The 13,069-nt window shown below is 37.3% G+C and overlaps 1 protein-coding gene across 1 annotated transcript in view; it reads left to right on the top strand.

Moving 5' to 3' along the window:
• RANBP17 (RAN binding protein 17) overlaps positions 1-13,069 on the top strand; it is a gene marked incomplete at its 5' end in the record, with an annotated part of 211,841 nt that overhangs the window by 156,361 nt on the left and 42,411 nt on the right. Inside the window, 1 exon segment of the mRNA XM_083349823.1 lies at positions 2,224-2,306. Coding sequence (XP_083205949.1) covers positions 2,224-2,306 — 83 coding nt within the window.

Below are 13,069 nucleotides of genomic sequence, written 5' to 3' on the forward strand. Positions count from 1 at the left end.
TAACTTTTAATACATTAAAAAATACCACCACATTTAAATGATGCTGACATAAGGGTGATATGTGCTAATTGAACTATTTAACATTTACTTATTCAATTTATATTGAATTGATGTAATGATTCCCCCATTCATTCCCATCAGTGAACGAGTACAGAATAGCATGACTACTAGTCTTGTTTCCAGTCACATATATTTGAGAGAAAATCTGGAACATGTACACTTATTCCTTCACATCTACAAAAGTTCTGATTAGAAAGTGTTTTGATTGCCCAGAGAATCTATAGATAAACAGCTTGATGCACATTTTATCAAAGTAGTGAGTGGTTGGGCCCAGCAGTTACGCTAATGTTGAGGATAAAAATGTTAAATATTCTTACTTTGGATGATGAATAAACCTTAGATTTAGGCTTAATTTGAATAGATATTTGTAGAATAATGAAAATTACTGTCATTCGAGCATCTGTAGTTTTATGTCTAAGTCATAATGCTTGTTTTTGTATATAAATTATGATGCTTTATACTCACTGTAATACATATGATTACATGTTTTTGAAAGATTTGAAGTGCATTTGTAGAGAACAGGCAAAAAGCTTAGATTCAGGATTATTCTTATTTATTCTAATAATCTATTTAAAAAAGATTAGGGAGACATGATGGAGATTTATTATAGTGTGAGGACATTATTTATTTATTTATTATTTATTTGTTTTTATAAACCGCCCTTCTCCCGAGGGACTCGGGGCGGTGTACAGAATAAGGTAGGCATACAGAATGAACAATAGTGAAAAAAAACAATAGTAAAATACAAACTGGGACCCCAATTAGAGCTATCAGGCCAGGCCGGACTGCTGGAACAGGTAAGTTTTTAATTCGCGCCGGAAGGTGCGGAGGTCGGGGGCCATCCGGATTTCGGTTGGTAAGCTGTTCCAGAGGGCTGGCGCACCCACTGAGAATGCCCTCCCCCTGGGGGCCACCAGCCGACATTCCTTGAGCGGTGGCACCCTGAGGAGGCCCTCTCTGTGGGAGCGCACAGGACGGTGGGGTGCTGACATTGGCAGAAGGTGCTCCCGTAGGTAGTCCGGACCCATGCCATGTAGGGCTTTGTATGTCATTGTTAGCACCTTGAACTTCACACGGAAGGCAACCGGAAGCCAGTGCAGCGAACGGAGGAGAGGTGTGATATGGGAGTATCGGGAGGCTCCCAAGAGTGTCCGTGCCGCTGCACTTTGCACCAGTTGAAGCTTCCGAGTGGATCTCAAGGGCAGCCCCATGTAGAGAGCGTTACAATAGTCTAGGCGAGAGGTCACAAGAGCATGGGTGACTGTACGTAAGGCATCCAGGTCCAGATAAGGCCGTAATTGGCGAACTAGTCGAACCCGGGAGAAGGCCCCCTTGGTCACAGCTCCTATGTGATCTTCCAGGGAGAGCTGCGAGTCAAGGAGGACACCCAGGTTGCGGGCCCTATCAACAGGGGGTAGTAACTTAATTAGTGCTTTGGTGAACTTTTCAAGGCATTTAATGGGCTAAATCCACAGTAGCAAGATAATGCAGATAGGAAGTATTTTTGTTGATTCTAATTGTCTTTGTTTCTAGATGCCCCATTCTCTTGTCTTCTTCCTTCCCCTCCCTTTCCCATCCCAGTCATTTCCGTCTCATAATTGCATGCTTTGTCCATGTGGTGTGAGTAAATGATTGACTAGAAAAATGATTATGCTAGGCAAGATAAAGAAAAGCTTAAGAGACAAGTCAATGGGTAAGCTGGATAGAGGGTATCAAAGAAATTATTGGGATGTTTTGGGAAGAGCTGCTTGTTACTGCAAAAGGCTAGATGAAATGACAAGCATTTGTCCATAAAATCAAGTTTAACTGAATGAATGAACCTTTATTGTCAAAGTACAACCATGTATACATTGAGGTTGGCTGAGCCTCCCTTCGTACCCCCCACACATACAACTCACAGTGACAACAAACCATACCTCAAAACATACCTATTATTTTGCTTCTATGATGCCTCACTGGTCATTTTTGTCATAATTTTTTCTCTTTAGGATTATTTTCTTTGCTTCTGCTAACCATACAGCCTCACCAAGCTTGTTGAAATCTAAATAGCTCCATTTTGGTTACATAGCTCTCATAATCCAGGAGTTGAATTACTATTGATACACATACTAAGTGCTTGTTTCATCAGTTTATATAAAGATATGTTGCTGTTTTTTCCCTCAGATCTCAGCGTTTAAATTTTGATGTGTCATCTCCTAATGGAATTCTTCTCTTCAGGGAAGCTAGTAAGATGATTTGCACTTACGGTGAGTTTAGTTGATGATTTCTTACATATATATTTTTGTATACTTAATAAGAAAAAGCACTTCCTTCTAATTAAACAGGACCTGACTTTTAAAAAATACTGGCATTTATGGATCCAGTTGTGAGAATTTATGGTATAGAATGTCAGTGGACAGCAGATCACTTTGGGCAGAAGGTGAAATGCATTCCTGAAGAGCAATCATTATTCTCTATAACATTACAGTTGATTGATTGATGCTGTACTTATCAATTTGAAAGCCACCCAGAAATATAACAAAGTTTTCTACATACATACACATTTGTATATATGTTAAAAGAAAAAGGATATTTTAAGGAGAGAGGAGAATTAGAAAGGAGGTTGAAACAAAACCTCTTTTTCCCATGTTATTTCATCTTTCAGCAGAATAAAAAATGAGATATTTCAAACGAAGAATTCTGGAAAATAAAAAGTAAAAAAAAAGAATCTTAAAGGAATATTTCTCCTACACCTGAACCCAAAAACATTGGTAGGAGTTGCATGAGGAATGAGAATAGATTGCAATGTTCTGTGGTAGTTACATTTAGATTAATTATTGTAAGAAAGCATGTTAGTTTCATATAAGTTAGTCTATTAATTGTGGCATAAGACTTCTTAAATTGAAGTTAACTGCATCAAATCTACGCACTTTAAAATGAGCAGATTTACTGTAATTATTTCTAGGAAATACAGTAATAGTTCAGATAAGGTGTAGATCTACTTCATAGACTTGTAGAATAAGAATCTTAGAGTTGGAAGGAGCTCATTTAGGCCACTGAGTCCAATCTTCCTGCTCAGTGCAAGAATTTTCAAACATTATTAACACTTGGCTCTCTAACTTCTGCTTTAACATGTCCAGTGAAGAGAAATCTACCATCATTGAATACTGTAATTTTTTTATAAACATTCAATTAAAATCTCCCTTCCCCCAACTGAAATCCATTATGAGTGGTCAAGAACGAGTATGGCATGGGTCCGGTTTACTTACGGGAGCACCTGCTGCCGGCATCAACTTCCCTTCGTCCAGTGCGCTCCCACAGAGAGGGCCTCCTCAGGGTGCCGTCGGTCAGAGAGTGTCAACTGACGACCCCCAGGGGGAGAGCGTTCTCTGTGGGCGTGCCAGACCTTTGGAACCGCTTACAGGTTGAGCTCCGGATGGCTCCTGACCTTCGCTCCTTCCGCCGTGATCTAAAAACTTATTTATTTGAATCAGCTGGCCTGGTCTGATGGGTTTGGGAATTTTAATATTAATTTTAATTAATTTTGTAATTGAGCTTAATATTTAATTCTATCTTAACTTTTGTACATTGTATTTTTTATTGTATTTATTGCCCTGTACACCGCCCTGAGTCCTTCGGGAGAAGGGTGGTATAGAAATTAAACTATTATTATTATTTTTCATGTGATATAAATCCAGAATGCTACCATATCCTCCTTCATTTATCTCTTTTCAAGGCTAAAGATTCCTGCTTCCTCTTTATGAAACTGAGCTTCTGATCCCATAATCATCCTAACTGACCTTTTCTGAATAAGTCTAGCTTATTTGAATCCTCCTTAAAATATGTTGTGCCGAGAACTGGACTCAGTATTCAATGTGGGATCTAATCAGTACAGGATATACTGCAAGAGTATTCTCCTATGTTACTATTGATGCAAGCTCATTTGCTGGTTTTTTGCAGTCATATCACATTGCTAACTCATGCTCGGTTTGTAATCAACTGTAATTGAGGATATTTTCCCAGATATTGTCACATCATGCATTCTTCATTTCATATCTGAGCATTTGATTTTTGCTTTGAAGAATTTTGTATTTGTTCGATAAATTTCATTCTATTACTTTAACTCATTTCTACAATCAATTAGTTTTGAATTTTATTTCTATCTTTAAGAGCATTAACAATCCTACAAATTTAATGAACATTTCCTTCACTTTCTTATCCAAGTCATTGCTGAGACTATTGAATACTACAGGATCTACAATAGAAATTCATACCTGCTCTCCACTTTCAGTTTTATTGAGAAACTATTGTTGAACACTTTTTGAATATGTGTTTCAAGATGGCAATGTACAGTATATGTTAATAGCCATGCCTCCATCACCTATTAACCAGCTTGCTAAGTAGAATGTTATGTACTAATTTATCAGTTGTTGTGCTATATCAAGGGTATATTACACATGCAGATTATAGATACTATAATCTATTTAAAAAGTTAACCAATCAAAAAATGAGATAACATTAGTCTGGAAAAATTTGTTCTTGACTAATTCATGTTAATCTGGTATTTTGCAACAGTATTTTCAACGTGCTTAGATCACTTAGTGATTCACTATAGTATCCAGATACTGATATCAGATTAACTGGCTTGTAGCTGAATCCATCTTTCCTTTTTCTTTAACAACAGAGGCAGTATTTGTCCTTTGGTCATCTCACACTTCATTTAATCTCTAGGAGCTCCCAAGGAAAGAATATTTGTTTTGTTTCAAACATCTATTACTTTCCTTGATATCTTAGGATGCAGTACATGTCCTGTTTCCTGGCAGTGTTCAATCAGTCTCAAGGTCCAACTCTGTCCATTTATCCTTCTTTTCCTACTTATTAGGTGGAGTATATATTCTTGTAGAGAAGATTGATTCAGATTAGAAATTCAGCTTTTTTCCCCTCTGTGTTCAGGTCTATATTGTTTTTTTTTTATGTGCAGTTACAGTATATTGACTGCTTCCGTTGTTCTCCTCTCCTGCCCCTGCTGCAGGTTGTTGCAGTTGTGCTATTATTGTCTTCTTTTGTAGGAATTACCACTCATTTTGAACTTTTCTATCCATTAACATCCACTCAGTGCAGGATTGTAGGATCCTACAGATTTCTCTGAATTTTTTTTCAATCCACTTTGTTGAAGTCCACTACATTTTGTTCTGTAATAATAATTCCAGCATTTACATGTTAATTTTCCTTCCAAGTTCCCGCTTTCTCCACTTCATTGTCTGAGTAGTATTGTCCCCTTACTTTTCACCCAAATTTCAGTTAAGCAGTAAATACAAGTTCACTAATTTAGATTTCAGAGTTAATATGAATTCTTTTCAAATACGGTGCAGTTCTACCTCTATTTCTATTTCTTAGGTTCCCTTTATTTTAAAAATGTGCCCTTCAACTCCTATTTTAAAACCATCCCATTAGCTCTGCCATTGTATCTGCTAAACCATTTTTGTTTTTTTGTACTATGAGCTTAAGGTTATGCTGTCTATTTCCCGTACTGTGTACATTATTTACAGGCAACAAAAGCCATGGAGTTACAAGCCAGTGCTCTTTCTCATTTTTCATGGAGACGTTTAATAGACACCATTACAAGAAACTTTCCATTGGGTAAATCCATTCACATGCCGGTGTGAGATTCAGCAACTTAGTCAGGGATGCCACTGTCTTAAATACTGCACAATAATATCATGCCTAGTTGGTCCTTGAGCCTAACTACATAAACAGGGCCTCATATTTAGTCTTTTGTGAAAAGCTATTCTTATAGGCCACAATACAACCCATTTTGCCTCATGTTATAGCTCTGGGAAAAACATCAAGTGAAAAATCTTATAACCTTGTTGACCAGTCCCATTTAGCAGTCTAGCTGCCCTGTTGAGACATAACAGAAGTTTCTTCTGTTTTCAGAGACAGGCAGATAGCAATAGCACTTAGACTTATATACCACTTCACAGTGCTTTAGATTTTAGATTTAGATTTTATTAGATTTATATACCGCCCTTTCCCGAAGGACTCATTATAGTACTCTCTAAGCAGTTTACAGAGTCAGCACATTGCCCCCGACAATCTGAGTCCTCATTTTACCAACCTTGGAAGGATAGAAATCTGAGTTAAATCTGAGCCGATGAGAATCAAAGGAATCGAACTCCTGGCAATTTGAACAGAGTTAGCCTGGATTACTGCATTCTAACCACTGCGTCACCATGGCTCATATCAGATCAACATATAATGCATTATAGTAGTTCAAATCAGATGTTATCACTAGATGAGAAACTTATAAAGCCGAAGTATATTGCAGTACAGTGCTGTAACAGATTTCTGTGTAGTGGACAGTTGCACACATTTCTGTGCATGGTACTATCTCCAGGGAGAGCGAGGTGAATTTCTTTTTTTATGGTGTACTGGGGCATCTTTCCCTATGTTGAACAAAAATGATACAACAATGGTCAGCCTAGATCTTTAGGGGGAAAACAGGTTGATTTCATAAAGATAAAAGAATGTAGGTAGACAAAATCTGAACTTCAAGTAAAAAAACGGCAAGTTGGCATTGGCCACCCTTCTACACATTTATATCTGTGGTGAGAATAAGTACTTCTTTATGTATTTTGCTTGGGAGCTGGGGTGGGAAGCCCATTAAAGATTGTGAATCTGTCCTATTTATTCAAGATTCTCCAGCAGTTCAGAAATATTTTTTTCTCAATTCTGGTTATTTGAAAAGGGAAAAATGTCCTCCTCCTTACATTTTCAGATATACAGTATGTCTCACAATCTGAAATTGTGCTGTTTTTTTTTTCTGAAGCATTGATGGAAATCGTATGACCTTTGAAATTATTGGTTACATCCTAGAAGGCCTGTTGAGACTGTTCCAATCTCAATCCCACTAACACAGGCATGTCAAACTGCCGGCCCACGGGCTGGATGAGTCACACCAAAACTGAGCCCACCCCATTGCAGGCAATGGGGGAAAAGTCCCAATACGTCACGCAACATCACGTGACGTCGCGAGTTTGACATGCCTGCACTAACAACTCCCTGATGCTTGAAATTTTAACTCCCATAATCTTTGCTAGCCTGGATCTGAACAACCTGGAAGTAATTAGGCTTTATCAGGTGTATCTAAACAGAGCAAATACAACTGATATTGGCAAAACAGGGTGAAAAAGATTTGTTCTAGACCCTAATAAACTGCACTGCTCTAGGTTTTGTTTTTTTAATTCTTCCACCTCACGGTTTTGGAAGACTGACAGAAAAATAATATTTTCAATATGCTGTATTTTATTTATCTGCATTCTGTCATGATATACTTTGATGTAAGTTTTTAATTTTGTTGCAGCTTTCAGCTGTTCTAGCAGTTAGTGTTCAGGGTCGGGCCTCAAGGTTAGCCACAGTAGCACAGAACAATTTCCTGTTCTCATAGACCAGGTAACACTTGGATGAGGATTACATTTTACCACTTTCCCAGCAGCCAGGGACATTATTTCTAATGAGCTTTAAATTGCTTCTAGAACAGCTATTGTGTGAAACGTAGTTTTGTAATCCATTCTGCTCTTCTAGCTTAATACCATGTATCTTTTTAAAGAAAAAGTTATTTGTTGCTGTCTAATAAATATTATTAATTTTTAATCAATTGCTCATTTTCAATAATGGAGCATACTTTATATCCATTCCTTGTTCTATTTAGAGCATTCATAGCAATGGTAGTGACATTTTGCAGATATATAGATGCTGGCAGATTTTACAGTAGTAAGCAATAGTGTTACATATTTTAAAAGCATACAGGCACCTATTTCCCTCTGTTTTTTAAGGATAGTTCAGTCATAAGAATTTGATTTTAATAATAACTTGCTTCTGGCACTTAAATAATTTTTTATCGGTGTTTATACAATCCACAACAGCATAACTCTTTCTAAATTCTTTCTTTCTACTCAGTAATACTATGCTGAATTCTGCTATACGTCCGGAAACATTAGCTGTTAAAAATAACTCTCCAGTTCACAACAACAAATAATTGCTACAATTGCGAGAAAGCTACTGGAAAGTTCATCCCCAAGGTATTACAGCTGTTTGTGGCAGCTGCAGCATTCAGTCAACTACATCGTGTGAATGACAAAATCCAGTCAACTGAGGCAATTTTCCAGTCTTCACCCTCTATCCTACTAGAAAACGAACTGGAGAAATACAGTGGTTTATAAAAGCAAACTGTCTTCCTGACAGAACTGATTGCTAAGTCCACATACAGAATTTATCTCCTATAGAGTGATTGGCTGAAAAACTCAAGTCATTCCTATCACCTGGGTGAACAGTATAGAGGGTCCAGTAATATAATGAAATCTGCCAATACCGTCCTGTTACAAAGATTTATGGGTCTCTAGGAGGTTCTAGATGGGGGATTCTGAAAGTGACAGCTCTTGATTCAGTTAGCATGACTGTGTGGTGCCAGTGGGTATGGCCATTTAACTTTGTTAGCAGTTGACTAGGTTAAGTGTGGTGTGTAAAGATTAGAGCACAGTGGAACACAGTGGAGCTTTAGCTTTAATTTTAATTTCAAATAACCATTGTTTCCCCCTTACAACTGGTCCTCACATTTGTGACCATTGCAGCATTCCCACAATCGCATGATCAAAATTTGGACATGTGTTTATGACAGTTACTGCATCCTGTAGTCATGTAATCTCCATTTGCAACCTTCCCAACTGCCTTCCAATAAGCAGGGGAAGTCAGATACACTATATTCTCCTATATTTATCTGCCTGGTCCCAGGTCAAATAGTAGCTCCTTCCAGGTCCCATCCTTTTGAGATTGTGGTCCCAGAAGCAGACTTTTTTTAATTTTAGAATTCCTGGGCTCTAGAACAGTGGCCCCAAACCTTTTTTGGCACTGGGGACCAGTTCTGTGGAGAGATGTTTTCCCATGGACCAGAGGGGGCATGGTTTACGTGCTGCCTTCATCCCATGGATGGGGCTTTGCTTGTTTGCGCAGCCCGGTTTCTTGCTTGCCGTGGCCTGGTGCCGGTGCACAGACTGGAGGTTGGGGACCCCTGCTCTAGAACACATGTATTCTACTTAATACGGGACGAAAGAATGTGTTGGTTGATGGTGTAGTTGTGAGCACATTATTACAGTATTTAGCTGGTTTGATTTTATTTTGATCAGTTATACTGTACTATGTATTTTGTGACTATTTTAATGACATTATTAGCTACTTAGAACCTTCTGGAATTGGCGGCATATAAATAAAACAAACAGTTGGAACCTAAGTCTGGAAAAAGAGTTGTTGACTTTGTTTCAAAAGTAAAAGCTCCTAAGACTCCCAGCCAAAGATGTCCCTTGGTTATGTGGTTACAGACGTTTAATTGCCCAACTGGTTAATATCATCACCTTGCACTGCTGATATTAGCTACATATATTCTATTGCAGATAGTTCTGATCTAATCCTCTCAGGCTGGAATGGGATTGTAATAGTTCCCCCATATATGAAAGGGAAAAATTGAATACTCTGTTAGTTTGCTCTCAGTCTTGGGAAAACTCTATGCTAGACATTTAAATGAAAAATTAACCTTGTACATTGAAGAGTACTTTGTTTTAACAAATACCGGTACTCAACCTTTTTTTAGAAAAGGCACATCAACAATTTATCTGTGTTACGTATTATACTACTTCACAAAAAACCTATTTGCTTCCTTTATAGATTTTAAGGCCTTCTTTGATCTGTTAATACTTTGATTCTGTTAATAAACCTAAATCTGGGTTAATGAATTTAGTTCTAGATATACATCTTACTTACTTAATACAGGGGTTATATTAAAATAGTCTAATGATGTTAGGCATGAAACCCAGCTGGGTGACTTTGGGCTAGTCATTCTCTCAGCCGAATCCACTTCACAGGGTTATTGTGGAGAAAATGGGAGGTGTGTTTATCATCTTGAGTCGATTAATGATAATAATGCCAGGTCCTTTGGAAAGACTCATTAGGTGGACAAAAATGCCATGTACAGTCTAAACATCTGACTGACAGTGCAACGGATAATAATGGGTGCAATCCCAAAATATCTGGAGCACCACTTGAACACTGTTGGCATTGACAAATTCCCCATCAGTCATTTGCAAAAAAGCAGCTTTATTTTGAACAGCTTACATCCTGTGATGTTACCTTTAACACCATCAAATAACATCTGCCTATTCCAGTTCCTGGGGAAGGACTCCATAGGTAGATAGAAATGCCAAATTCAGTCTAAACATCTGGCTAACAGCAATCAACTGTAATAATAGAAGAGAAGACATAGAAAAATAGAATAAAAGAATAAAATAGAAGACAATGAATTGTAGAAGATCACAAAGTAGCAACATCTCAGAATTAAAGTTCAAGATTGTGGCATAAACTTAACTGTTGTGGTTGCGTGGTTATCAGGATACTGGGTGATATATCAAACAACATTGGATGGCGCTTAGAAAATCAGCATATTGACAAAATTTCCATCTGTCAATTAGAAAAAGCCACACTGCTTTGATCTGCATACATACTCTGCTGATATATTATGACATCCAAAGTTCTTGGGAATTTGATGCGAATGAAGTCCAACACCAACTTAAAGAACTGGCAGCTGTAGTAGTTTTGAAAGTAAAAGCTACTATGAAGGCCTTGTATTGTCCCTTTAGCAATATAGCTTTTTAATGCAAAAATTACATTTCAAATTTTATATGGAGCTCCAATTTGGATCACAATTGTCAACAATAATATAACCCAACAGCAGATAAAATTGTTAAATGTTCTAAGTTGTGTTCCGAATTCTCTGCTTCTCCTGGAAATTGGGCAGTGATATTATAGCTTGGATAAGAACTATTAAGTTTTGGGTTCAAGCATACGTTTTCAAAAATTAAGAAAGGACTGCTGCATGAAATCCCAATTGATTCCTATGTAAGTATGTGGTTCAAACAGGTGTCGCAAAAGATTGGTTAGATTAGTATGAATCCTGATTATTTGATTTCCAAGGATATGACTTCAGCATTTCATAGGATTATACAAAGATTATAGGATAATTCAGGACATGAAGTATTGGCAAAGCCTGAAGTTTCTTGTTTACTCATGATTTATGCAATAAGTACACTTTTCAGCTCATGATACATTTTAATAATTTACATGCAAGTAAATAAAAAAAATCTTTGGCAAAAATGTTATCTCTCATAGTATTGACCTTGATGCAGTAAATCATATTTTATTGCATTGTGAATTTTCAGTAGGATACTATCTAGCTTATTTTATTATCAAGGCCAGAACAATACATTTTTAGATTAAAATTGTTAAAATTTTACTCACACATAAAAATCCTAACATTACAAAGGCAATAGCCAAAATTTTAACTGGTTATAAAAGCAAGGTCTTTAGTAGCACATTCATTTCTTAAACTCTTTTATCTAACACTAAATTTTAGATTACCTCAGTACTTCGCTATTTAGATCTTTTGGTCAGAAATAAGACTATATAAATAAAATTAGCACTTTGATTTGCATCTAGGAATTAACTGGTAACCAATTCATGTCCTGCAAAATAGATATGAACACAGCAACTGCTGCCAGCTTATATATGGTACATTGAATTTTAATTTCTAAATGGTTGTCAAAGGCAATCCCATAATTCAGTTACTAGTGAATCAGTCATCAGTAACTGAATTTAAGCATATTTGGGATAAACACATGCCCATCATCCAACAATAATTAAAAATAAAAATAACAAAATATAAAAATAATTTTAATTAATTAATTTAAAAGAAAATAAAAAATAAAGGGCAGACTTCTCTGCTGTCTGTTTTCTATGTTTCTGTATAGCAGGGGTGTCAAACTCAATTTCATTGAGGGCCGCATCAGCATTGCGGTTGCCCTCAAGGGGCCGGGTGGGTATGGCCAAGGTGGGCGTGGCCTACTGGGTGGGCATGGCTAGAGTGCGTATGGCCTACTGGGTGGGCGTGGCCAGCTCTACATCATTCGCATCAAGGATGGCAGTGGGGGCCATTCCCTCACTGTTTCCAGGATGGCTTCGCGGGCCACATGAAACCACTTCGTGGGCCAGATCCGGCCCCCGGGCCTTGTGTTTAACATGTCTGCTGTATAGAGTACATTGCAGAAGTCTATCCTTGGTTGATAAGTGCCTGACTTGGTATAGCCATATTCTGTTTGAGGAAAGACTATAGTCGGTGCACCAGGTGAAGCGGTAGTCATAACCAAGAGGATCTCCTGCTCCCTTTCAAGGGATAGCATCAGAGCTGACAGAACCATCTCGACTAATGTCATGTTAAGTGGGGTGTGTGTGTGTGTCAGTTTTACCCTATTCCATCCATCTAGGACTAGGTCCTGAAAAGCCTGAAAGAAGAATTATATCAAATTCTCAAGTGTTTTTTTTTACTGTAAAAGCCAATACCTCTATGTGGGCATGTAAAATATAATATTTGATATCCATATATCCATATCACTGTATTATCATTATATTGCCAAAAGGACCAATGTAAGGATTGACAGACTTAACATTTACAGAATAAACAAGTCAGATCTCTACATAGATGGATTAGTGATGTTTGGATAATAATATTCTCCTTCAGATGTTCTATTGGTAAGTAAAGAAATAGGCTACAGATATATATAAACCAATAGGCAACGCAATCTCCCTTTGATTTCCGGTAGGAGACTTTTCCAGTTCCTATTTAGCCAAGTCTAGATTTGGCCTTAAGAGGAAGGAGAGTTTATTTTTTCATTCTTAAAATACTGTTTAAATTTGGCATTTGCATTTTTACTAATAAAAAGCTTTGTGTTTCCCCCCCAAAAAATAAGTCTCTTCTTTTACTTATACAAATCAGCGACAACTATTTAATAGCAAGAGAATATCAAATGGTCCAACCCGCAGAATAAAATCAGCCCTTAATTTGCCCTAGATGTAAGGCAGATCACATGACCTCTCCATTGATAATCGTCTAGAAGAAATATTCCAGTAATAATAAAAAGTAACAGTTAAA

Source organism: Vipera ursinii, assembly GCF_947247035.1.
Source record: "Vipera ursinii genome assembly, chromosome: 1".
Taxonomy (NCBI): domain Eukaryota; kingdom Metazoa; phylum Chordata; class Lepidosauria; order Squamata; family Viperidae; genus Vipera; species Vipera ursinii.